Consider the following 26,553-nt stretch of genomic DNA (forward strand, 5'->3'; position numbering starts at 1 on the left):
CGTTATTGAGCTATACTTGAATGTTAACCACTTATTCGTGGAGGTGCCTTTTATTTAAAAGATTTTTTATTGTGGCAGTTAAGCTAATTTGTCAAAATTGTCAAAAGTGGAGTATTAAGCAGGCCCAGCACTGCTGTGAAACTCAGGTAAATGAACCTGTTGATCACTGGAGGGGACTAACCAAGTTGTATTACTATTAAGAAGGAGATAGAATTTCATGTCCTGCTTGGTTCATTCCTATGATTTTAAAATTAACAATCTTGATTCTACACCTGGCTTGACATTGCTCAAGCGTAAGGTTATAGATGGGTAGGGCATTATATGGTTGTTGTCCTAGGATTGGTATTTTAGTGAGGCAGCACTATAAGTATGGTAGCAATGGGCCCAATCTTTTGACAATGAAACAATGTTTTAATATGACCGAAATAATGCTGAAAGCAACATTAAATCTGAAGAAAACAAACAAGAGGAACAAATATGATGGCAATGGAAATATCTTTATAACAGGGCGATGTTGTCATGAGACAAGTAACTTAGATCTGGGGTCAAATTACATGCTAAGTAAACACATTCTTGCTCAATTTTTAGAGGCAGTATTTAAAAGCAACAAGCAGTGTGTACGATGAAATAGCTTTATCTTACTTTGTGACAATTTTTGGTTTTATGAGATGAAAAGATCTATGGATGGAAGTACTTGGCTGACCATGCTGGTGCAGTTAAATGAAGTTAAACTTAGGACAACACTTTTTTTTTCTAAAACCGTTTATTTATGGGAGAAGGCATGATAAAGTAGCAGAGATTAAGGGGAGATAACTGGGATCAATAAGCCCTCTCCTGTGTTTAAAGGTCAAAATGGGTTGGTCATGAGGTTTCTCGTCTGTCAGAAGTGAAATGAACATGACATTATCGTAAAAAAATAATTTAAGCTTAGTTTGCCGTCCTCAGGAGATGGTTATAATAAAACCACCATGCACGAGGCTTACGAGGCAGCTCCGATTCTGGAAAAACTCCCACTGCAGATAGAGTCCATCGCTTGTTACGGTATGTGTACTTGTCAATTGTAACAACAACAACATGGGCGTAAGAAAACATTTCCGATTAATTCTCACCAGAGGCTGTATTTCGCGTGTAGGGGCACCAACAACAGATCGTAACAGTGCGTGCTTTTTAACAAGAATGGCGTATGAGACACACCATACGTGAAATGCATGTAAATCATATATTGTAGCGTTAGGTTAGTAGTTGTAACATTAGCACCCAGTCGCTGACAGTGGCGTTTGCAGTTTGAGGCTGGAGTTGTTTCTCATGGCCAATAAACTTCTAAATTAACAATATTCCAAAGTAACACTTTCTATTAGACGTATTCATTTCCTTCATCATTCTCTCCTATAATTTACTACAACTAAGATTACGATTTCCAGTGTAGAATTTCAGTAGAATGCATGTTTAATGTTGTAATAAAACATGCCTCCACCAGGTCAAAGCACAGGCTTTTCAGTGAAAACTAACACCCAGCTGCTTGTTTGTGGAGAAATCTGTTGGGTGATGCTCTCACATATTACGGAAGTTGGGAGAATTGCATATTAATTGTTTACAAATCAAAATGCTTTGTGAGATCTACGAAAAAACTGTTAACACATACATTTCCCCACAAAAATTTCCAAAGACAGTGAAGAAAACAAATAATTGATATGTGAACTCCTTTTTTTTCACTGAAATCATGCTGAAAATGTTTTTGTGTTAGAATACTGTATCATATTAAAGTTCATACTATTCCTTTCCTATGTTTAAGGGATAAAGATTGAAACAAGCATTTGCAAAATCCTGTACTTCTATTATAATGTCTTCAGAAAGATTGAAGTGTCCTTATCCATGCCTCTGATATTATTAATATTCTTAAAGCACCTTAATACCAAACTAACAAAAGAGAGATGGGATACCAAGCCTGCAACAGTCTGCAGTACTGGAAGTCCGTGAAGGCACTAGGGTAACACTGACACTTAATGTCCCGGAAATAGTGTCTTGTCTTAAAATGGTTGAAGTTAGCAACTAATGACAAATTTCAGTTTATCTTCTTGTAACTGATTTAAAACTCATTTTAAATAAGAAATTACTTTGACTCAGGAGATAAACTATACAATAAGTAAATATAGGTCAAGTAGATATACATATACCACTGTTGGAACAAACTACTAATAAATATGTCATTTATGATTTGTATTGAGAATATGTGTTCTTTATGCAAATTTTTATATACATGTGCTTAATGATTACTATTATATTTATTATTATATTACTAGTTTGGTCACAAGCTAAAAGTAGTAAACTGTATCACGACATTCACAGCATTTCAGTGAATAAGTGATATACAAATGTTTGCAACTCAAAAAGTGGCCATAGAGGTTGGTTCTCTTTTGTGACTTAAACCATATATCGTCACTATACTTTAATACCATATCTGTATTGAAGTGATATAGAAATGATTTAAAATGTTAAAGTGTTCTATTCACTGGGTGTTCACAGAATGCAGTCATCACAATTAGTTGTACACTTGATGCAATACAGAAATGAACCCATCTTTTAGAACTAGAATTGTTGAAATGTAAAATAGTCATTTTCATGTAGTATCAGAAAGCCTACAGACAGAATAGAGTTAGCAATAAAAGCCAACCTGATGATCATGTTATTTTACCATAACCAAAAATGAATTTATTTTAGCAGAAAGGAGCAAAGAAAAAAACAAACAAACAAACAAAAAATATATGTATATATAAATGTAACCTGTGTGGTTATGTTGAATGTGGGCTGATGGTTTGAAATGCATTATAAGTGTACTTCATTTTCAGCGAAGCATAATTTCTCAACTCTTCAACTCTTTTCATTTAAACCTGTGGATGATCGTGGGTTTTGCCCCGGGCTTGTGGTGCCGTAAGTGCAAAGGTCTTTCAGCATCCTGAGGATGGCTGTGGGTTTCCCCGCGGGCTCTGCCCGGTTTCCACCCACCCCAATGCTGGCTGCCATTGTAGAAGTGAAATATTCTTGAGTACAGCGTAAAACACTAATCAAATAAATACATAAATCTGTTCATTTATTCAGAGGACACATTGTTGGTAGGAACCAAGCAAGGCCACTTACTCCTATACAAAGTAAAGCCAGCCCGAGGATCAGGTTTGATATTTTTCTGTACATCCCTCTGTGTAGCTTCATTCTTTACAACCAGCTGATCAATGATTCACACCCAGTTCTTGCTGATTTCAGTCAGGAGGTTTGTCAAGTACCTGTCAAAGTGGCTAATTCAGACAACTCAGTTTTCTCGACCCTGTAAACCTAACTGCCATCAAATAATCGAAATATTTTTGATTTTTGGAGTCTGTGTGACTCCTAATTTTTCATGTTGTACAATGTATTTCTTATGGTGGTGTATTAGCGCCTTGACTTAGATATACCATATATGAAGTTGTTTTTTTTTTTCCTTGTAAAATGGTTGGAAAATTGAAGTCTGTTTGCTTCATAATGTAGGTGAAAGAAAGTTTGAAGTGTCTCTGGAAAGGTCCAACAAATCGTTTGCGAAGAAACCAATAACACAGGTTAGTTTGTGTTCCTGTTCAGTTGTCTGGTGAAAATCAAATTAGTATCAAAAAATTTTATGCATGACATGAAAGTAATCTCATGGAATAGAATGACATCTAATACAATAAACATTGTTGATTTGTTGTATTTGTATTCTGGGCTACCAGTGTTCTTCACTGATCAAAGAATGCCTGTTACTGAAACTACCCCTGAGTAAAGTCAGATCAAGTAGCTTATGAACTGTTTTAAGTTTTATGTGCAGAATCTTTTTTTTTTTAAAGAGGAAGTAAGTAATGAATATAAAACTAGAAATGTCCATGTAATTTATGGGAAGCAAAAAATGTCCCAGCAATTTCTCTTTTTGCTGACATACATGTATTTACGTGAAAAATGTTAGGGTCGGACCTCAAGATTGAACAAAGTGAAAGACAATTTTTTTTTCCACTGGCTCATCTGTGAAACCCCTCAAAAAATTCTCACCTGACCTTTGACTGGCATTTATTGTTACGACATGTCTCGGATTTTCTAAATGTAACTGCTGATTTGCTAACACAATCCGCCAGCCATTGTGTTGACTTGTATCAGATTTGATATTGGTTAAAGTTGTTTCCTTGTCGCTTTTATGTTTAACAGTTAGCTGCTATCCCAGAGTGCTACATTCTAATAAGTCTTTCAGGTGAGTTAAACTTGCAGAAGCTTGTGGTCATAAATTTGTACTCCAAAGAAATCGTTCTTTGTTTTTCCAAAAAAAAATCTGTCAACTTGCATTTATTAGTCTGATGGATTTCATTTAAAAATGGCTTAAGTAACACCGTTATTATTATTATTTGGGATAGCTATGCTACCACTGAAGTGGTCTTATTATCCCCAGAATTCCCAAATAACCAATATTATTTTGGACATTGCAGTTTAACTATTATTTTTAGAGAATAAAATTTAGATGTGATGTATGTGAAAAAAAAAATGTGATTCAGAGGCAACTTGCATAAGATGTTATTTTCCGCAGTGAACAGATCTTGTTTAATATGAATGCATTTTATTGTCTTCAGTGGCAAATACCGAAGTTGTAAATTTCTGATAAATGTACAATGTTTAGAAAAGTTAGTATATGAAAATATATTAATACTATTATGATCGTGGATGATTGTTTTACAGACAATGTCATTAGTGTCCATGATCTTCAGTCTTTCACCCAAATCACTTGTGTCAGCAAGACTAGGGGAGCCACATTGTTTTCTGCAGATCTTCAGGTTTGTTGTGCTTGTCTCTGTCCTTATGAAATATATTGTTTTAAATTACAAAGTAGAACACTATTTCACCATGACCATTGTTAAAAAGTTTATATCTGCTAGATTTTTAAGGCAGCTCTGTTTGTGTAAGTCAGCATAATAGTCTAGAAATTTTCACACTTTTCTGTAGATTTGTTGTATTTGATTCGTAATTATGTGTTAAAATGAAGCTCAAGTGATATGCTGATATTATAGTTCACTATAATTGTAGAAAGCTCATGCTGACTTCCTCTCCAGTCGTAAGCGGGAAGGTCTGCCTGCAACCTGCAGATGGTTTCCTCCGGGCTCTGCCTGGCTTCCTCCCACCATAATGCTGGCCGCAGTTGTATAAGTGAAATATACTTGACTACAGCGTAAAACACCAATCAAATAAATAAATAAATATAATTCTAGAACTAGTTGGTGTCTATAACTCTAATGTTTTCAACTTGATTATTGTACAGAGGTCCTTGTACATGTGTCAGTGATATGTCAGGTTAGGATTGCCATTTTTTTCAGAAACATAAATCTCTTAGTGGAGAAGTCCAGCCTACTTTGAGATTATGCGTGGCCGTTCGAAGAAAACTTCAGGTAAAGTGTACTTAACTCTGGAGTGTTTTACCTCAGCATGATGGTGTTAAGGCCATTTGTAAATTAAATTTTTACAAGGTGTTAAGCAACAGAACTGTGTTGACACTGTTTTTCCTGACTGTGTTACATAGTTTATTATGTGGCTACATCATAGAGAAAGAGGCCTATTGTTTTATTTGTTTTTACTTAAGATTATGTTTATTCAAATGTAAGTGTCAGTGGATTTTTTTTTTTTAATTTCAGTCAAAAGTTGTGAAAATGAATTTTGCTCTCCGATTGTAGCTTTGATATGCACTTGATTAGGGGATTTTCGAATTTGAAAGTCCTTCTGTACCATGTGACATGTCAAAAATGTTGAGCAATTATTTTTTATTACATTTTACCACAACAAAAGCGCCTGAAAATGTTTTACAAAAAAAGTTATTTAGAGTAGACTTACATTGGATAAATTTGAGGACCTGATTTTTTGTGAATTCAAGAAATTTCTGCAGGAAAGAGAGGAAAGAGTTATTTGTACTTTTGAAACATGGTGAGACAGGTGATTGGTAAATCATGTCTAACTTTTTTGGACAAGTTGCAAAGTATTGTAGCACCTTTACTTATAGCAACAAAATAGTTCAAGCTGCAAGTTCAGCCATTGGAAACAATATCCAGTGTCATGAACACGCTTTAGCGGGGTTTATCGTAGCTGAGAGTGGAGATTCTGGTTATCTTAACAATATGGTTTACCTGCGTAGTAGTCAGTGTGGGTACCTCATTACTTGGATAGGTAAGTTTTTGTGTGATATTGCTTCAGTGAGACTGCATCACATAAAACGTAAAAGGGGACCCATTTCGGTGAAAGTAAATTGCAAAATCATGCTTTTTTGTGAGTGAAGGTAACCAATCTAATGATTTCCTTGTGAAATTACTTCCCAGCTCTTTGATTGGGTTTTATTTCATTTCAGATGTTCTATTGGAAGAACAGAGATTTCTTAGAGTTACAGGTAAATCACAGTTCTTCGTTTTTATTTATTTATTTATTTGTTTTTTTTTCAGTGAATTGACTTTTGTAGGGAGATTTTACATAGATTTGCACAACTTATTTTTAGGAACTTGAAGTGTATGTATAGTGTCTTCACAATATTTATTTTGTTGTATGGAAATCAGTGAAAATAAAACAAACTCCACTTCGTACAATTCATGGCATCATAAAACTGATAGACCCAGCTCACGTATTGCAATATCTGAAAATGTCAAGACTGAATGGTACAGCCATGTGTCTTTGACTTGGCCATGCAGTTAAGCAACAATACAGTTATGTGGACACATGATATGAATAATGTTCTCGGAATTCAGAATACAGAGTCAAACAAAGTCCATATGTTCACTATTTTATGTTATGTGTTGTCAGAGTGACCTGAGCTTACCAGACACACCTAAGTGTATGGCCTGGTGCAAGGATTCCATATGTGTGAGCATCAAGAGAGAGTACTGCCTCATCAAGGTAGGCAGTTTTCTGGAGCTACAGATTTTACCAGTAGATGGTTCTGTCAATATGTACTTCAAAGATAGTATTTAAACTTGTGAAAATTTTGCAGTGATGTCCTATGCTTTTTTATTGGCCCCATGGTGGCGTGACCATCTAATGTGTTCTCCACAGAGAGGTTTTACCACGATTTTTTTTTACACACTGGAATGCACATGTGCTGAATTCAGTGTGCTGCTCACGGTAAATAAGGTTGTTCACATTGGAGACAGGTAAGATAGTCATTCCTGGAATTGTACTGCCAATCTATGACTCAATACCACACCAAACTAGCATAACCGTGATTCATAGCTCATAGGATGACTGAATTATAAAGATCATTTTGATTTCAGAATTTATTATCACCGTAATGTGCCTTAAGAACTCACTTTTCCAGGGCTGCTTGCACGAAGCCATCGTAGGCTGTGTTGATTGTAACGGCCTAGGATTTTTTTGTGCAAGAGTCCCCTGAAGCTATATTGTACATGTAGAAACACATCCATTTTCATGTAGGGTTACATGTATGTTTATCCTATGCTGCCTCTACTAGGTGCAAACTGGAGACCAGAAGGAGCTGTTTCCATGGGGCAGTAGACAGCAGGACCCAGTCATTAAACAGCTGGGGGAGGACAGACTGGCCCTGGGGCGCGATGAGATGTCCATCCTGATCAATTCCGAAGGTGGCCCCACCATGAAATACCCTCTTACCTGGTCAGACATTCCACTCATGCTAGGTAAGACAGAACATAAACGTTGTGATTATATAGTGATGTCATTATCTGTGACATGTGACCCTGTCCGACCTGGGTGATTGGATATGGTTATTCGGACAATATTTACCTGTTTTAGTGTCACTGTGTACAGTCTTTTTTGACCTCTTATGTTATTTGGTGTAAAGGTAGTTTTGATGTCACTTTCAGTGACAAAGTAAGAAAAAAAATGTTTCTTTGTGTGACTATTTATGGTTTATCACAAGATGTTACATATACTTCTGTCATGTTGTTTTTATGTCATCATCATATTTTTCAGAATATGATCCTCCATATGTGATAGGGGTGTTGCCCAAATATGTAGAAATCAGAACTATAGAAACAAGGCTGTTAATCCAAAGCATTGACCTGACCAAGCCTAAGTTAATTTGTCATGGCAGGTAAGGTTTTGTTATTACAGAATAACTTAAAAATAAAAAAATTCCACGTGTGTTGATTTATTAGTTGATTGGTCGGTGTTCATGCTACTTGAAGAATATTTGATACTGTTTTTCACCTAAAGGTTAGCTTTTCTCAAGGGACACATTTTGCTGCATTAAAGAGTTTTTGTGAAGTTTAATTAGTTTGTTGTAAGAGAAACTTAAGTGTTGGTGTCATCAGTTATGGCATTCGGAAGTGTATTTACATACTGTAAATGTGATTCCTCAGATATCTTGCATCTAACAGGCCATACATGAAGGAATGCCAGTATGGCAGTGAACCCTTCAGAATCATTTAGTCCTTGTCAGAGAATATTGTATTTTCAAGGCTCTTTATATCTACTAAATTCAAACCTCCAAGTTGCCCTGATTTGATAAATTTAACATGTTTATTCCTGATTACTATGTACTCATATATCTGGCATTGATCATGTAACAAAGACCACATGGATATATATTCTTCACTGACAATGTTTGTTTTTTTTACCCCAGTGGCCATGTGTACTTGGCAGCCAATAACTTTGTATGGAGATTAGCTGGTATACCTATATCAAAACAGATACGTCAGCTATTGCAGAACAAAGAGTTTGAGCTGGCTTTATGTTTGGCAGTAAGTTTTTTAGACTGCAGCATGATTTTGTTTTCCACATTGAAAAGTATCCTTGCAATGCTAGTAATTCTTTTCCGGTTTTAAAATTCTAAAATTTAATGTAGTGTACATTGAGATCGGATTTCCAAGTCATTTACTGTTTCAAAATGAAATGCATATTTTTAGCTGATCTCGCTGAAGTTTTCATACCTAATCTACAGTGTGGTCATGCTATGCACTCTTCTGATGACTCAGATAGTATGATCATTAATTATTACATGTATGTAAATTTGCAACATTTATGCATGCTTTTCTGTATAATAGATAAATATTTCTAAGTTGTAAACAGTGGAACAAAACAGAAATATTATTGATCTTTTTACCATATACAATTTGATAACTGAGTTCAGCTGCATTGATATTGTTGGAAATGGCTGTGTTCCTTGTTCTTGATTTTTGGGGTGCATTGTTGAAATGAGCATGCGATGCAGCTCATGTGATTGCACATCACTTTTTTCTTGTTTCATTGGAAACCTCACTTCTCACTTCATTACACCTTAAAAATTGCCAGGATATTTGTTTTTTTGTGTCTTGTTAGAACATGACAGAGGAGCCTGACGATGAAAAGCAGAAGCTCACCCAGCACATACAGAACCTGTATGCCTTTGAACTGTTCACCCAGCATCGCTTTGAGGAGTCCATGAATATATTTACTAAGCTAGGGACAGGTAGGTCTTGGTAATGATGTGATTCTGCGCAGTTTTTTGCTCCACAAGATGTGGGAGTTTTAACTTGAGGGAGGGTACATGTACATTTCGAATTTCATGAGACGCTTGTGTGGCTCAGGCTCAGCTTGGGTCAAGGGATGTGTAGATTTTGTCTTAAATTCATCTTTACATTTCATAAATCGTCACTACCCACTATTCTCACTACCCACTATTCTCACTACCCACTATTAGTCAGGATAAGACCTAGACCAAAACTCACCCCAATCACCAGTCAGCACATAAATGACGCATCATAACAATAACCCATTGCCTTGACCCCCTTTCAGGTTGCTGTTTTTATGCAAAAATTTTCAGAAAAATGTTCAAAGTGTAGCTTATATTATGAGGTAGTTTCCTCCTTTTTTTTTGATCTCTGTGTCTGTTCACTGTCACATTTTAGGTAAGATAAATGTACATATTTGTTAATGTTTCAGATGCCTCCCATGTGATAGGGCTCTACCCTAACCTACTACCTCAGGATTACAGGAACCAGCTAGAGTACCCTGACAAGCTGCCCGACCTGGAGGGCGGGGAGCTGGAGAAAGGGCTACTCGCTCTGATAGATTACCTCACCCAGGTGAGGTACCCGTTTTCTGTTTTCTTGCGAAATGATGATGACTGGCATACTGTTAAGAATGTGTATGGAAGAGTGTTCTGTAAGGTACCAATAAGATGAATAGCAAAACAAATATTGAACCTTAATTGTGAATAGTTGAAGAGAAATGGTCTTTATTGTACATATTTATTTTGCATAGGCTTTGTGTTTAATACTGTAGTGATATTTAACTAGTTTGTAGTTTATTTATTTGGTTGTCTTTTTACACCGTACGGAAGAATGTTTCATTTATATGTATATGATGGCGGCCAACATCATGGTGGGAGGAAACTGAGCAGAGCCCACAGGAAATCCACGACCATCTGCAGGTTGTAGGAAGACCTTCCAACGAATGGCCGGAGAGAAAGCCAGCATGGGCTGAACTCAAAGTCACCACATTGGTGAGAGGCTCCTGGGTCATTGCCCCGTTCTGGCATGCTAACCACCAGGGCCACGAAGTCTCCCCGACTTATGTAGCGTTTGCTGTGTGACTGATATTACACAAATGTGCAACTGCTGTATATGGTAGGGCCTACTCATATATGCACACATATATGTTAATATCATCTTACACTCCATTGCTTAACAGTTTGCACTGATGAGTGTAATTATGTGTTACAGAAACGAAATGAACTATTAAAAGACATCAACAAAGAAATGCAGTCCACGGCCATTGTGGAGGGAACCACAACCATCAAATCCAAAAAACAGTTGAGTCAAATCGTGGACACAACTCTCCTGAAGTGCTATCTCCATGTGAGTCCTACTGGTGTAAAATGCTGTCTGTTCACGAGTCTTACTAGTGTAAAATACTAACCTAATGTGGGCCTTACAAGTGTAAAAATACCATCCCCATGTGATTTTTACATGGTAATTTCATGTTAGTTTAACAGCTCTAAAATGCAATTTCCAAGTGGGTCTTACTGGTGTGAAATACTGTTTCCTGTGAATCATTTGATTAATATTGATACCATATATGTACATGGGTTACTCAAAAAACTGGGTGGCCTCCATGGCCGAGGGGGGTAGTACACCACCGAGACAGAGTTAGCTAGGAGCCTCTCACCAATTCAATCGCTCTGAGTTTAAGTCCAGATCATGCTGGCTTCCTCTCCGGCCACAAGTGAGAAGGTTTGCCAGTAACCTGCGGATGGTCATAGGTTTCGCCGTGCTTTGCTTGGTTTCCTTCCACCATAATGCTGGCTGTATAAGTGAAATGTTCTTCAGTACCATATAAAACAACAATTAAATAAATAATTAATCAAAAAACTGACTTCCTTTTCGCTGAACTTGTACAGATTATGTTAAGGGGAATTTATCATAGTGAGTTGAATATAAAGTTTTTTGCTATTTGTTTTTTTGTTGCATATCTCTTTCGTTTTGGGTGAGGGTTGAAACAGTGTTGTATTTTAGGCCATTAAACAACAATCAGGTAAATAAATAAATAAATCCATTTCTAAGCAGTGGCTTATAGATGATCAGAAATGGTTAAAAAAAAAGACATTAATTTTAAAAGTAGACTCTGAAATCAGATGTATTCTTCCCCAGACAAATGATGCATTAGTGGCTCCCCTGCTGAGGCTCAAGGACAATAACTGTCATGTTGAGGAGAGCGAGAGAGTGTTGAGGAAGAAAGAGAAGTTCAGTGAGCTTATCATATTATATGAGAAAAAGGGACTCCACAAGAAAGGTACACTATATACGTAAACTCTAATAATGATGCTGACAGTAAAGATGTTGATATGTTCAAAAGAAAAGTGACTTTTCCTAAAGAGGTAGATATAAGTATAAGAAGTAAGAGTAGGTCACCGGTAGAGTCAGTAAGTATAAAAAGGTTTACATATACTATGTTCATAAAACTATAGCCATTCTGTTAATTTTTTTTTGCATTTTGATTTTCTTGTATTACAACATTACTAAAATGATGGCTGATTTTGCTAATTCTGTGTACTTGCAGCTCTGGAGTTGCTGATGAAGCAAGCCGCCCGTCCAGCATCACCACTTAAAGGCCATGACAGGACTGTGCAATATTTACAGCATTTAGGTAATGATTTAAATAATCCTGTTGAGATATCTAAAAATGTGTGGGTTTAAAAGATCACAATCTAACAAGAGACTTCTGATGTTTGTTTAGTAAAATGTGCCTTCATTTTCATCAGCAAGAGTTTTGTATAAGCCCATCTCTACCAACCTGGAAAATGTCTAAAACACCATATATTATTGTGATGAGAAATATGTAAACTTTGAAGTTCTTGTGTGAAATATGTCCATTTATTTTTTGAAATTCTCTAGGTCAAGATCACTTGAATCTGATATTTGAATATGCTGAGTGGGTATTAAAACAACATCCGGAAGATGGTATAAAAGTGTGTATCTTTCTGTTTGTTTGTTTTTTTTTTTTTCGAAAAGATTTGGCCTTAAGATTTATTACCTGCAATAATTTATCCTCTGTCAGTCCACCACATCTGAATTCTAATGGTGAAACATAACTGCTTCAATTTAACTGACCATGTAAATATATTAATATCTGATATTATGTACCCTACTTTATGAATAAATGAAAACTCTCCACAAGTTATCTGTAACATCTGATGGAAATGTTTCTCACTTTTGTGTGGAGTTATCTCCCTTAGATTTAAATGCTTTAGTTTGTGATAATGTGCGTTCTCATTTTATCTGGATGTGTGTTTTGTACAGATTTTTACAGAGGATTTGCCAGAAGTAGAAAGTCTTCCTCGTGATCAGGTTCTTGACTATTTAGAAAAAATCAGCAAAGATCTGGCAATACAGTATTTGGTAAGATATGTTTTATCACAGTTAATGTCTATTGTAATTTTTTCACTTTTGGAGTAGATCTCAGTTCACCATGATTAATTTTTAATCAATATACATAGATGCAAATTCAATTCAATATTTATTGTACATTTACTGTAGCATATGATGCAGTATTCATACTGCTGACGGTACATTTTGTTGTGATGAACATTTGGTGAAAAATTCTCATTGTTACAGCCTATTTCTTCAAAATAACATCTGTGTTTTCAAATCTTTTCATTTCTGTGTGTATTTACAAGCTGAGTACTTTATGTTTTACAGGAGCATGTTGTTGTTCAGTGTGCAGACGAAACCCCTGAGTTTCACAATAGACTGGTCCATTTGTACAGAGAAAAAGTTCAGGTCAAAATGACAGAATATCTTCATTCCCTACCTGAGGGTAAGAAGGTGTTTATGTGTAATGTACTGCTCTGCAAAAAAATGCTCAGGTCATGGCTCACCCTGGTTCATTTGGTTAGAGCAGCTGATCAACCCCTGGCCATTGAGGTAAAAGGTTCAAATCCAACTTGTGTTGGTTTGACTGCAAATCTTAAGTGAGGAGGTTTCGCTAGGCACCTAGTCAGTTCATAACTCCGGGCACTTTAATTCCTACACCTATAATTAAATAAGTAAATAAATTCCACTGATGAATTTGAATATGATGTAAAACACTAATCAGGCTAATAAGTTATATAATGAAATAAGGTCTTTGGTTTTACTTCAGGCATTCTGGTTTCCTTCACCCCTTATGCTTCATAGCCATCATGTAACTAAGAAAAAGAAATCTTGAGCATGGTGTAAAACATCAATCAAATGAACAGAATAAATAAATAACTACTGGCAATATTGTCTCAGCTGTTTTACAATAATTGTTTTCATGTTGCACAGGTCACCCGCCGTCCAAGGCTGGCCAGGAGCCTGGAGAGCTGGGAGAGCTGAGAGTCAAATTGCTCAACTTCCTAGAACAGTCCCAACTCTACGTCCCCGAGAGACTCCTCACACATTTCCCATTGGACGGTATGACTTTTCTTCTGTCCCTATTACAGAATAGACCTTTCCAAACTATCAATCAAGAACATCCATTTGACCAATCATAACCAATATTTTGACAAATTGGTCAACTGGATATCACATCTATTTGTTACAAATGCCCAATCATTATTGTGACATGATGGTATCTCAATTGCTTTAACCAAGAATGGAATAAAATGTAACATTGTCACGAAAAGGAGTGATGGGGCATCAGGCCTGAGGATGCATCCATCCTGAGTCGGTCAATGGCAATGTTGGTTCTTCTTAGCTTCGTTTTCAGCATGTGAGTATGGACCACATATTGGTTGGCCAGACGATATACTGAGGCTAGTGTTGATGTTGTGTTATGACACGTCGTGTCGTGAAATTATTTATATTGTTGTCTTTTGATGTTTTTCATCAGATAAGGCTTGTCTTAGTGCGTATCAGAATGTTATTGTCACTTTGCAATATAGTTTGTGATTCATAACACAACTTGAAATTAAGTGACTGTAAAAAAAAATACCAGCAATTTATAAACCTTTTTTCTCATGAAAGTTTTTTAAAATATAAACTTTCCTCAGAATTTTTTAAAACTTCATCGTTTTACGTGTGATTCCAACTCATATTAAATGTATTAGGCTTGACCTAAAGCTGTTGAAAAATTTCAAAATCGTAATCAGCTTTTCTTGAAAATCATGTAATTATACTGTAATATCATTTTTCAAGATAGGTAATGACAAATGTGATATATGAAGTTTTGTGAATGTTGGGTGTATTTTGGGAAAGGTGGAATATGTAATGATTATAACTGACTGTATCATATCAGTATAACACTTAGTGTAATTTTTCAACCTTTTCTCATGTTTGCCAGGTGTTTATTCGAGCATGTTCTCAAGGCATTGTTCTGTGTAGACTGATAAAATTATACTTTTTGTGAAGCCTGGAAATTGACCAATCCAACCAATGTGGCTTTGTCTCCAAAATGTAATCACAAATATGCATAAATTACACAGAAAGTTGCTCTTTCATATGGGAAAATGCTGTGGAATTAGGATATCTATTTATCTGACAGGTTTTTATGAGGAAAGAGCCATTTTGTTGGGGAGGTTAGGACGACATTCACAGGCTTTGGGGATATATGTTCACATTCTACAGGATACGGAACTGGCCGAAAAGTAAGGCTTCTTATCTCTACAGATTTTTATTCTTGTGTTTCATAGATAACATGCACTGGACTACGAAAAATAGTAAATGTTTTGTCAGTTTCTCAGTGCACAGAAGCAAATTGCAATGATTTCAAAACTAGTTAACTAGTTAATCATGGTGGTTGCTTGAAGTCTATCACACCATTTCCAAATGGTAACAGTACTGAGTAGTTGAACTGATACCTACCATCAAGAGTGGTAAATCCTTGAAAAAGGAATTACCTATGTATTACAAAAATTCTGAATATATCATCGGAGTTATCAGCGAAAGTCTTGGTGTCATTGCAGACAACAGGCCCTATGGGGTCAGGAGTTCAAATCAAGCGTCGGCTGGTTCATCTGTACTTGATCTAAAGGGAATTGTCTAGTTTGATCCAAAAGGTTGTAATTTTCAACAGTGCTTAGTTCCCTCTGCTAATAAACTGGACTACAGCAGCTGTATGAGATCAATACGTTCTGAAAATCATATGAAACGGCAAATGAACAAATGAATGAATCAAGATTTCTTGATTTAATGGGTTAGGCAATTACTATGATGCAATTGTTGATGTTATAATAAAAGTTGATTAGGATGTTTGTTAATATGTAACATTAGGTTTGTGCAGACTGGAAGTGATGCTGCCTCTCTTTTGTTGTTATTGTCATTTGACAGTCACATGTATGTTGTAGATATTGCAAAAGACATTACAGCAAATACAAAGAAGGGAATAAAGAGGTATGTGTTAGCATTTACCAGATTTTTTCTGTACATGTGTAACCAATTGTGGAGTTTGATGTGAATTACCAGTTCTTTAAGATCATATTTCATATTTAATGCACAATATATTTGAAGTTATATAACTTGTGTGATGAACTAGAATAAATACCGATTGCTTGTTCGTTAACCTATTTCACATTTCATGCCATGGTCTATTTTTTGACTTTTATGATGATATCATGTGCTCTTGTCAGTCAAGTGTCTTTATTTTCTGTAAACCTTTATGGTCTCATGGTTACCTGTAATGGGGTTAACAACCTAACATTTGCGAAAGGCCAATTTGCATATAATGTAGAATTCTAGGAATCTTAGACAGGCATTTTGAGTTATGTTTGGAGAGTAAGCTGATATCAGACTAAAAAAATAAAAGCATCAGCACTAAAGATTATATTTTATGACATATATTTGCCTCTGAAAATATAGTATTTTGGTCAGAATTTTAGATCATTTACCATATTACCTGTTTTCAGGTGTATGCCAATCTAATCAAGTTGTACTTACAACCCCCGGAGCCCTCCTCACTAGGCCTCACGTCAGGGATGAGATATAACCCCAAACCTAACCTACCTGCTGCCTTCAAGTTACTGGAGAGTCATGCCAGCAAAGTTGACACAGCACAGGTATATATCATGCCCCTTCATAAGCTCAGAGACCGGCCCGGATAGCACAGTTGGTAGAGCGTCCGCTTCGGGACCGGTAGATCCAGGATCAATCCTTGATCGAGTCACACCTAAGACTTTAAAAGAGGAAGTTGTAACTTCCTCGCTTGGCGTTCAGCATGAAGGGGATAGTGCAACGACTGGTTGACCCGTATCAGTATAATGGCTCGGGCGGGGCAGCTTACTTGCCTTCGGTAAGTCGTCTCAGTGAAGCAGCACTAAATAAAAGAGCGGTGGAAATCCGTCCTGCAACAAGGAGGCACATTATACGTACATGCACCCTAATGATTCCTTCGTCGTCATATGACTGAAAAATTGTTGAGTACGACATTAAACCCCAAGCACTCACTCACTCACTCATAAGCTCAGACAAACATGGATGTACTTGACAACAACCTTATCATGTCTTTTTGTATCAGTAAGGTGCTGGCCTTCAGTAACAGCTGAAGTAGAATTTAAAATTTAAGGTGAAGGTGAAAGATTTCGAAATATGAATTTGTTTTTTGTCATTTTCTCTGAAGATACTGTGTTGATTTGTTCTTTTCTTGTGGATAAAGAAATATTGAACTGCCTTTCCATTCCCTGTATAACTACATCCACAAATGCAGATTCTTGTGTGTTATAAAGGTCACAGAATCTGGAAAAATAAGTAACTTAGTGATGGATGAAATTTTGAGCCCAATATAGGTACTTTATTTGTCTAATTTTTGGGACACCAGGTATGCTCATTTTAGCCAATATATATGTAATTGTAGCAGGAATATTGAGTCTCTCTATTCTCTCATGGTTACACCATCTAATGAAGAACATGCTCATTTGTTTACTTTTCCAAAAGGCTGTGGACCATGTAGCGTAATGACCCAGGAGCCTCTCGCCAATGTGGTGGCTGTGAGTTCAAGTCCAGGTCATGCTGGCTTCCTCTCCGGCCGTACGTGGGAAGGTCTAACAGCAACCTGCAGATGGTTGTAAGTTTCCACTGGGCTCTGCCAGGTTTCCTCCCACCATAATGTTGGCCGCCGTCGTATAAGTGAAATATTCCTGAGTAAGGCGTAAAACACCAGTCAAATAAATAAATAAATAAATATCTGTGGACCATACAAGCACCAGGTGGACACTGAAAGAAACATTTCTACTGGGGGTCTCTTGTTCATTTCAGCATATAACTATCGCAAGATACTATTGTTTTCAGGCCTTGGAAATGTTACCTGCTAATACAGAGGTAAAGCAGATCCTGACTTACCTGGAAAATGTGATGGAAGAGAAGGCAGCCAGTAAGAGAAGCTGCCAGGTGCTAAAAAGTCTTCTGTATGCTGAAAACCTTCAGGTGAGTCTGACACTTGTGATGGCAGATTTTAGCTTGGGTCTGCAAATTTGACACGAACAGATGGTTCATATCAGATTACTGGTTGTATGATCTTTTGTCATTTCATTGTTTACGGTGTTCCCATTTCTAGCTGAAGTCATAAGTGAATTGGAGTCATTTGATCTACCAGGTTGATCTTGAGTAAGTTGTGTAAGTAAGTTAAATTTCAGAAAAACAATTTTGCGCCAGTGTATGTTGCTCAGGGTAATTTTGGAGATTTGTAAATTTTGTTTGTAAATCTCCTATAAATTTTCACTGGCTAATCACATTGTTGTAGAAACTGTAGCTTTTTTTATTAAAAATTTGTGTGTTTTACCACCAACCAGTTGGTGAAAAATTCCGCTGAAATTATATGTTATTTGCAGGAAAACCCATGTATGTACACATAGAAAAAAAAAAATTCAAAAATTCTGAATTATTTGATTTTAATATTTTGGTTTATTCTGGTGTTGTGTTGGCTGCATATACTATCTGACAATTACTTCTGTCATTGAACGGGTACTAGAGATATATACCCAATAGCTTTTCTCTTGTCAAAATGCTGGTACAGGTATAATCAGTAGTTACATGGAGTTGCGTGTGCCACGTGATCACATACATGTGATCAGCTGTGATCATTGATCGCTGTGTCTTCAAATATGGAGTAACTTCTGTTTCACATGGTAGCTTCACCAGCACCTTGTGTTCAGTTTAGGTATAATCTGTTAATTATTATGCGAAAAGCATACTCTTTTCAATGGTATTTGATTGATATTTAAATTTTCTTCCCCTTTAACATGTAAACCAACAGAGCAAATGCAATACTGATCCAATTGTACACATACATGTAAACAACTATCAAACCTATCATAATTAACAGATTATACCTAAACTGAACACAAGGTGCTGGTGAAGCTACCATGTGAAACAGAAGTTACTCCTGTTAATATTAAAATGTTAAAAAAATTCTTACATGTACCTCAAATTGATAAATTATAAATAAAGTCAGCGCTAGCGTCCGCTGTGGGCGACTCCATTTTGTCTAAGAACTAGTCCTGAAATCTTCTATGTTAGGAGGAGAATTGCCGTCGGAAAGAGGGTGTTGAAGGTGGAGGACGCGATGGACTCAGTGATTTATGCCAGCTTTGCCATTTTCAGGCTTTACGTGTATGGCGAGGAAAATCGCAAAATTATGCAGCAGGCACCACCAAATAGAAAAAAAAGCTGCTCTTTTCAGCCTATAGTGTCATGTTTTTAAGTTTGCTTATCCTTTAACTATTTGCGCTCTGGACACCAGTCAATAGTCTGGTGGTTAGCGCGCTGACGCAGCACAGTGATCCAGGAATCTCACACCAATGCGATCGGTGTCCAGCTTATGCTGACTTCCTCTCTGGTTGTATGTGTGTAGGTCTGGCAGCAACCTAAGGATGGTTGTGGGTTTCCACCCCACAACCCCTCCTATCCCCTTTCCCCTGAACTCTGCCCGGTTTCCTCCCACCACAATGCTGTCCATCGTCATCTAAGTGATAAATTCTTGAGTATGTCTATAACACCAATCAAATAAATAAGTGAAACCAGTATACAAAGGCATTAAATGTTTATTTCAAGGTCAGTAAGGGTTTTAGTGGAAGGCTTCCTGTGCCTGTTGAGACCTAAGATCTGGATTTACAGGTGCATTGAATTTCAGCGTCCACGTCAACCCACACATTTGTCTTAGCTGTGTTCAGCCCGTCTGCACAACCCTGCTATACAGGTTACACCTAATTGTTAGGGGGATGAAGGTAAGCCGCTAAATGGCTGAGCTAACACAGGTAATCTGCAGGTACACACAGCCACTCGCTGCCTGCAGACATGATCCTGTGCAAACAGAAGTGGTCAGGACACTGTGGCTTAATGCTGGTCAGAACTGGGAGATACTCTGATTCCTTAACCCTGTTGGGACACACGAGGAAAGCAGCTTCAGACAGACTGGGTTCATGATGATATATAATGTTATGGTGCATTTTATGATGATCACATTTAGGACAAGTATTAAATTTCACAGTAGCATCTTTACACAGTATGAAATATTACTAATTGAGGTCAAGCTGTCTGACACTTCACTCATTCAAGTTAATCATAGCTTTACTCAAAGGCTGGCTTAACCTTTAAGCTGCCAACTGTTGTCTAACTTATTAACATCATCAGCTTCAAGACTTAAGCATCAGGCCTTGGGATCACGCGGCGATCTTAGACTTGAGTCAACATTTCAAATCACAGTAAAATTGTTGTTTCTTATGTTACAAGGTCAAAATTTTGCTTGACAGCATAAGTTATTGTACAACAAATTTCAGTTAAAATAATGGAAAGGAACATACAATATTTAATGAAGTTTTGACATAAGTCTAAGAGCGCTTCAAGATCCCGTGGCCTCAAGCCAATTCCACAAAGTCAGGAAGTCAAAGTTAGAAATATGGCCTAAAAACTTATTTTGCACCTGAAGTTTAACACCCATGTTGTCTTAAGGCAAATATGTCTAACTTCCTAAACCTAAAACTAAGCTTTGAGAAGAAGTTTCAGATTTTAACTAAAGTTAGAAATGGCTTTGAGGAATCGGCCCCAGAGTTTCAGCTGTTTAGCTGCATCATTTGTTTTTACATATACATTTGGTGTGGTGGCAGACACAAAAGTATTTAGGCTTAATAGGTGTTCAGGTGCTTTTCACATTACAGTAATACATCAACTATTTTAGATATATTTATACAGTGTGTATGTTAACATGTTAGAGTTCACTGTATTGAGTACTTCTCAGATTGTACCAATTTTGCCATAATATCTGCAATGTACTTAGCCAAAATCTAATACTCAGATTTGCACATTTTCTTTCAAGATACGAAAATGTGGTAGGATAACAGTAAAATTGATGGGCACAACATAGTATGACCTTTGCTATTTTGTGTCAAGTGGTTAACAGTTAAAATGTTAAGCTAACCATTTTGACACCTTAGTTCAGTCTACAAAGGGAACTAACTTTGTGTTGAAAATGTCAGCCTTGCTCTTGGCAGCTCTGGCAGCATAATCAGCAATAACGATCAAGTACAGACTGCACCCTACAGCAGTAGACGTGCACAATACCTGTGTATTATTCTTCCCAGGTGTTACCTCGTGTGACCCGACTCAGTCATAAACCTCCATGTTTTCTAGCATTATAATCAGCCCGTTGAGCTACATATATATGGTTGGGTGATAAGCCAGCCACCTGTGTTATAAACCTGCTCGACTGCATATGCATATAGTCATATCATATAGGCTTTATAGAGTCTGTTCATTATGCATATGTGGATGACCTTCTGTATAAAGCATGCCATAGTCATTCAGCTGTTAATATCCTACACTAAGGTGTAAACAGAGGGATTTATTTCACCAGTTTGATATAGGAGTGGTTCACTCTGAATCTGTCAGAAATATGAAAATAATATTAAATATCTTGTGGTATGCCAGATGCCATCTTAGCTTACATATGTAATATGTCTTAGGGAGTTGAAGTTAATTGTCTTAATTAACTTAAATATTAACATACTTTACTGTTGTTATACTTTTAACGAATTGGCATTTGTTTTAATGACCCACCCAGTCTAATTTATTATGCGTATTACTTTTAACTCCTTTTGTGCACACTGTGCACACTATATATATATATATATATATATATATATATATACTAGTATATAAATGCACAGCATAATGACCCAGAAGCCTCTCACCAATGCGGTCGCTGTGAGTTCAAGTCCAGCTCATGCTGGCTTCCTCTCCGGCCGTAAGTGGGACAGTCTGTCAGCAACCTGCAGATGGTCGTGGGTTTCCCCGCGGGCTCTGCCCGGTTTCCTCCCACCATAATGCTGGCCGCCATTGTATAAGTGAAATATTCTTGAGTACGGCGTAAAACACCAATCAAATAAATAAATAAATAAATAGTAGATAAATTATTAGGAAATATGTCAACCTTAGATTAGATTATTCAAGATAAATTGCTTTTGGCCTAAAACAATGATGTAGAACAGCTTAAGTTAGCATAGTTGTAAGAATTCCACATTTCAGGCTTGCATAAATTCATAGAAAGAGTAGTAGAATAAGTGTGTGTTCTTATGTAATTATGGCGGGAATGAAAACATTCCTAGATCCCGTGGAAGCTTCCAGAAAGTTAGTAGCTTAAATTTTGTGTTCTTTGATTGACAGCTCTATAGTACCTGTGGAACCTTTAGTACCCTAATTCCTCAACGTTTTCGCATATGAAAGAGCAACTTTCAGTGCATTTTACATGTATGCACATTTTTAAATTGATTTTGGAGACAAAGCTACATTTGGTGGATTGTTCAATTTCAGGGCTTCACAAAGAAGTATAACTGTATGAGTTAACACAGAATAATGCCTTCAGAGTATTCTTGAATAAACACCTTGAAAGTTGAAGAATTGCAATAAACCTAGAAAGATGCTGGGATAAGTGATGAATGGATGTATGTAAAGTTGCCACCTAATCTCTTTCAGGCTGACTTTATTGGGTGTACAACCAGGCAGTAACCATGCCATGGTTCTGGTAGTGAAAATCTGGGCCAACAATCTACATGTGAAGGCTTAAAATAGTTGAGGGAGGGTGAGATATGTACTGGTTCTGTTAACAGCAGGTTATACTAGGGCTGGTCTTTCTCAAACCCACTCCAGCAGCTCTTAAGCACCAATAAATTGTCTTGAAATTTATGCAGACTCAGCAAATCACACCTCTGTACTTGGTTTTGTGCTATATAAAGCTAATGCTATGCTTATCAGTATCCTGTCTGACAAGAGTTGTGTTAGTACTACAATAGTTAGATACAAACTTTACAGGGAAAAAAAATCAATTGGTAATGGATAATGTAGTGTCATTATTTTATGTGGGTACTTTTATGGGAATTTACACTTTTACATTTTGTGTAGTGGTGTGACATCGTTTGCTGTAATATATGTTATACTTAGATTGTGTTTTTCTACATAAAACATGCAGCTTACCATGCCTGGATAAAGTGCAGTGGGTGTGTGTAAAGTTGGTGATATTGCAGACAAAACGGTTCCAACTCAGCACAGGATGGGTGTAGCAAAAGATAACCTCTAGATACAAGCATTGGGAGCCGGTGACCTTTATACTATTTGGCCTGCTATAAAATGTTGTGTGTGGCTCATAAGGAAATCAAACAAGGCATTAAAATGACAGCCATAGTATACAGGAGTGAAGAATGGCACTCTCACTTTACTGCACGTACAATAGTTTAATTCTGAAAAAGAGCAGTATTGATGTACAAATGCTTTTGTATGAAGAACTGTGTATTACACGCTTGTACAGGTTTAATTCTCAGTGTATTAGATACACAGGAATGGAAGTGGTTTGGTAATGGTGAATGTAATGTTGATATGTGAATCTAAATTGATTTATTTAGTTGACTGGGGTTTAGACAGTATTCAAATCTTGATCGGGTTACTTGATGATGTCAGCACAGAGGAAATGTACGAAATGGTCTAGGAAACATTAGGTGTTGAGGGTTGGGTGTGTCTAGCCGAAGATATCTGAACATTAAGAATACAATGGGGACCCGTCAAATGCCCGGCAGCAGCACCTGGACGTCATTTTGTTGACATCAAATGTTTCTTTCCGATGTCATCATGATGACGTCACATTAAACACAGTACGACATAAACACGGAAACTGAGACTTTGTAACATTGTAGATGATGAACTATATTCCGTTCTTGACGTAACAATGGCTTAAGGTCCCGCTTCACACTAGTGCCACCTCTTGAGATTAAAAAATATACCACATGCCAATTGACACTGTTCATAGGTAGCCTTACATTTTTTAAGATTCAAGTCAGAGGATGTATTATATAGTAACAGAGGCAAGTTTAACCCTCTGTAATGTCATGCTGATGACAGTAAAATTCCTAACTGGGGTACATGTACTTGTATTTTCTTGCTTGACACTTCACAAGATAGGATAAATCAAGTTCATTAATGTATTTATTTGATTGTTATCATCCTTTTCGAGAATTTGTCGCTTAAACGATGGCAATCATTTGTAAGGATGGAGGAAACTGGAGTGCTTGGGGGTAAACCACAGACTTCTTGTGAGTTACTGATGAACTTGCCACATGGAAGGTACGGATACACATATGCACACCATATTGGTGGAAGACTAGTGGTCTTCAATGAAAATTAGACTGAGCAAACCCCCACAACATTTACTACCACTTACTGTCACAAAGATGGGGTTTGATCAAGTGCAGATCCACCTGGCTAGTGGCTAGTAATTGAGAGAGGCAGCATCAAAAGTAGGTCAAAAATGAGGCAACCTCTTGAAATTTTTATTGAAAATAATGTTAAACCAGATATAAAGAAACTAAGAAAAGCATAATGGACAACTTTTGTGCAAAAACATCAAGATAAAGAGTTAAGTTCACAGGCTTGTTCATTTTAGAGTTTTCTCTCTGTGCTACTACTCATCCAACAATATATATATATATATATGTGTGTGTGTGTAGATGTTCAAGTTTTTGTTACCCAATGTAAACTTTTGAACTTGAGAAAATAGCCTCACCTTGAACACAGTTAACAATGTTTTGAGTTACACATGTAGTTATACGAGTGCAGGCTTTAATTGCAACCATAGTCACATCTGTGCAGACATGTGAGGCAAATGATTGTCTGGATTATAAGATTTGAAGTGTGGCGTGTGTGATGTTGTCAGAGTGACTTTCTGCTCCGTCAACCCTGTAGTATTAACCACAGCCCGGCAAGGTATGTAATCCAGGGTGTGTGACTCAAACATTCTTTAATACACTGTTTTGTTGTTTAACATTACATACTTGTACATGCACAACCCTACCTGTGTGGCCTGAGGCAGTTGGTTAACATCTAACATCAAAGACTGTTGAGTTTCAAATAAGTTTCTATTATAGAAAGGAACAGAGAGTCTGAGAGAATAAATAGTACAATACTGTATTCTTCAACCTTTTCCATTTGTAAGGTGTCGATTCCAGCATATTTTGAGCATTTTTCTTTGTTGGCTGATAAAATTATACTCTTTGTGAAGTCCTGAAACCGGCCAATCCAACCAGTGTTGTTTTGTCTCTTAAATGAAATTAAATATGTGCATAAATTGCACAGAAAGGTTGAGGAATGAGGGTATGTGATTTTTTCTCACATCTGAACTTCACTAATTACACAATGTGTGAAGTGATATTGCAGGGGTAGATGCTCACAGGTAATTCGTTTCCTTTAAATTGGCCGGCCTGGAGTGGGAAGATCTGTCAGCAACCTGCAGATGGTCGTGGGTTTCCCCCAGGCTCTGCTTGGTTTCCTCCCACCATAATGCTAGCCGTCGTCGTGTAAGTGAAATATTCTTGAGTACAGCGTAAAACACCAATCAAATAAATAAATAAATCAATATCCTTAAATTTGGAATATGGTATGCATTTACATGCACAAGTAGATTTTTATTAGAGAGGCACTGACAGTATATTTATGATATGTGAATTTTCTCCATCTGATCACCATTGCTCTCACCATGTGTAAAGTGATAACACAGGTACATGGTCAGTTTTATTTTGTTTCTTACAATTTTAATGTGGTTTGCATTTTGATGTACATATTCATTTTACTGGGAACAGTATTTTCTCTGATCTTAGCATAGATGTACCATTGAGAATCAAAATATACCCTGACAAGGATTGCAGTTGCTTTGAAAACATTATATGCATGTTCTGTTTGACTGTTAATTTTTGCTGCCTAGTTGGATGCAATATTTGCATCTTTTTATTTGAATAAATGCAAATTTTTACTGAATATGCATTTTAGGTGTAACTTTTGAATACTTAAGTATAGTGGAAGATTTAGCCAAACATGTGCAGGCAAAACCCTGCTTTGAATTCACTGGTTAAACTGGTAAACAACAAATCATTTTTGGTTAAGGTTGAATATGATATAAAGCATAAGGTTTAGGCGCTTGTATTGATTATTTTAGAATTTAGTATTCATTTAACTCATGCAGGGAAGAAGATTGATATTTTTTACTTCAGTATATACTCAGCTTAGTTTTATTTCGGAGACAAAATTAATTATTTGTAGTGTACTAAAGAAACACTGAGAATGGCTTATGGTCTTATAGCAAAAAAGTAGATTTGTAAACTATATATATCAACCCCGCAGATCCAAGATATACTACCTGTTCTGTAAAAGTGGATCTGTATTTTTTTTATCGGGGATGTTGTATTAGTTACAACATGACTCATGTATGAAAATTGCATAACGGTGCTGCATGTCATGAGGTGTGGTTTGTGCATGTAGATAAACCCTGTGTGGGTACTTGCTGCTGCCTCGCTTGGTGCTCAGCACTGAGAGGCTAGAGCAAGGAAACATGACTGGTCAGCCTGGTGTCAGTACAGCATGACTGGGTGTGGTGTCATGTCTGGTGTCTTTGGCATGATACTTTTGTGGCAGCAGCACTTTGGTGGAATGGACTCGCCCTGTCATATGACTGAAAAATTGTTAAGTCCGATGTTAAACCTCAAGACTACATACATACATACATAAATAGTTTTCCCTGGACCTTTTCCTTTTTCTTAATGCTTCATTGTACTGTTGTGATAGTTGCAACATACCTCTGATCAAGTTAGATATTTGG

The 26,553-nt window shown here is 36.8% G+C and overlaps 1 protein-coding gene across 1 annotated transcript in view; it reads left to right on the forward strand.

Annotated features, from left to right (window-relative positions):
- Window positions 1-868: 868 nt before the first annotated feature.
- LOC135466557 (vam6/Vps39-like protein) overlaps window positions 869-26,553 on the forward strand; it is a 45,089-nt gene continuing 19,404 nt past the window's right edge. Inside the window, exons 1-24 of the mRNA XM_064744107.1 lie at window positions 869-1,041; window positions 3,097-3,168; window positions 3,520-3,587; window positions 4,204-4,246; window positions 4,726-4,820; window positions 5,358-5,429; window positions 6,377-6,415; window positions 6,823-6,915; window positions 7,487-7,670; window positions 7,966-8,086; window positions 8,618-8,735; window positions 9,313-9,442; window positions 9,916-10,058; window positions 10,698-10,832; window positions 11,625-11,766; window positions 12,034-12,120; window positions 12,369-12,442; window positions 12,774-12,872; window positions 13,173-13,290; window positions 13,779-13,907; window positions 14,977-15,079; window positions 15,779-15,824; window positions 16,337-16,486; window positions 17,715-17,849. Of these exons, the coding sequence (XP_064600177.1) occupies window positions 969-1,041; window positions 3,097-3,168; window positions 3,520-3,587; window positions 4,204-4,246; window positions 4,726-4,820; window positions 5,358-5,429; window positions 6,377-6,415; window positions 6,823-6,915; window positions 7,487-7,670; window positions 7,966-8,086; window positions 8,618-8,735; window positions 9,313-9,442; window positions 9,916-10,058; window positions 10,698-10,832; window positions 11,625-11,766; window positions 12,034-12,120; window positions 12,369-12,442; window positions 12,774-12,872; window positions 13,173-13,290; window positions 13,779-13,907; window positions 14,977-15,079; window positions 15,779-15,824; window positions 16,337-16,486; window positions 17,715-17,849 (2,469 nt within the window). The 5' untranslated portion in view covers window positions 869-968. The remainder of the gene's footprint in view (window positions 1,042-3,096; window positions 3,169-3,519; window positions 3,588-4,203; window positions 4,247-4,725; window positions 4,821-5,357; window positions 5,430-6,376; window positions 6,416-6,822; window positions 6,916-7,486; window positions 7,671-7,965; window positions 8,087-8,617; window positions 8,736-9,312; window positions 9,443-9,915; window positions 10,059-10,697; window positions 10,833-11,624; window positions 11,767-12,033; window positions 12,121-12,368; window positions 12,443-12,773; window positions 12,873-13,172; window positions 13,291-13,778; window positions 13,908-14,976; window positions 15,080-15,778; window positions 15,825-16,336; window positions 16,487-17,714; window positions 17,850-26,553) is intronic.

Source organism: Liolophura sinensis, chromosome 6, assembly GCF_032854445.1.
Source record: "Liolophura sinensis isolate JHLJ2023 chromosome 6, CUHK_Ljap_v2, whole genome shotgun sequence".
In the NCBI taxonomy this organism is placed as follows: Eukaryota; Metazoa; Mollusca; class Polyplacophora; order Chitonida; family Chitonidae; genus Liolophura; species Liolophura sinensis.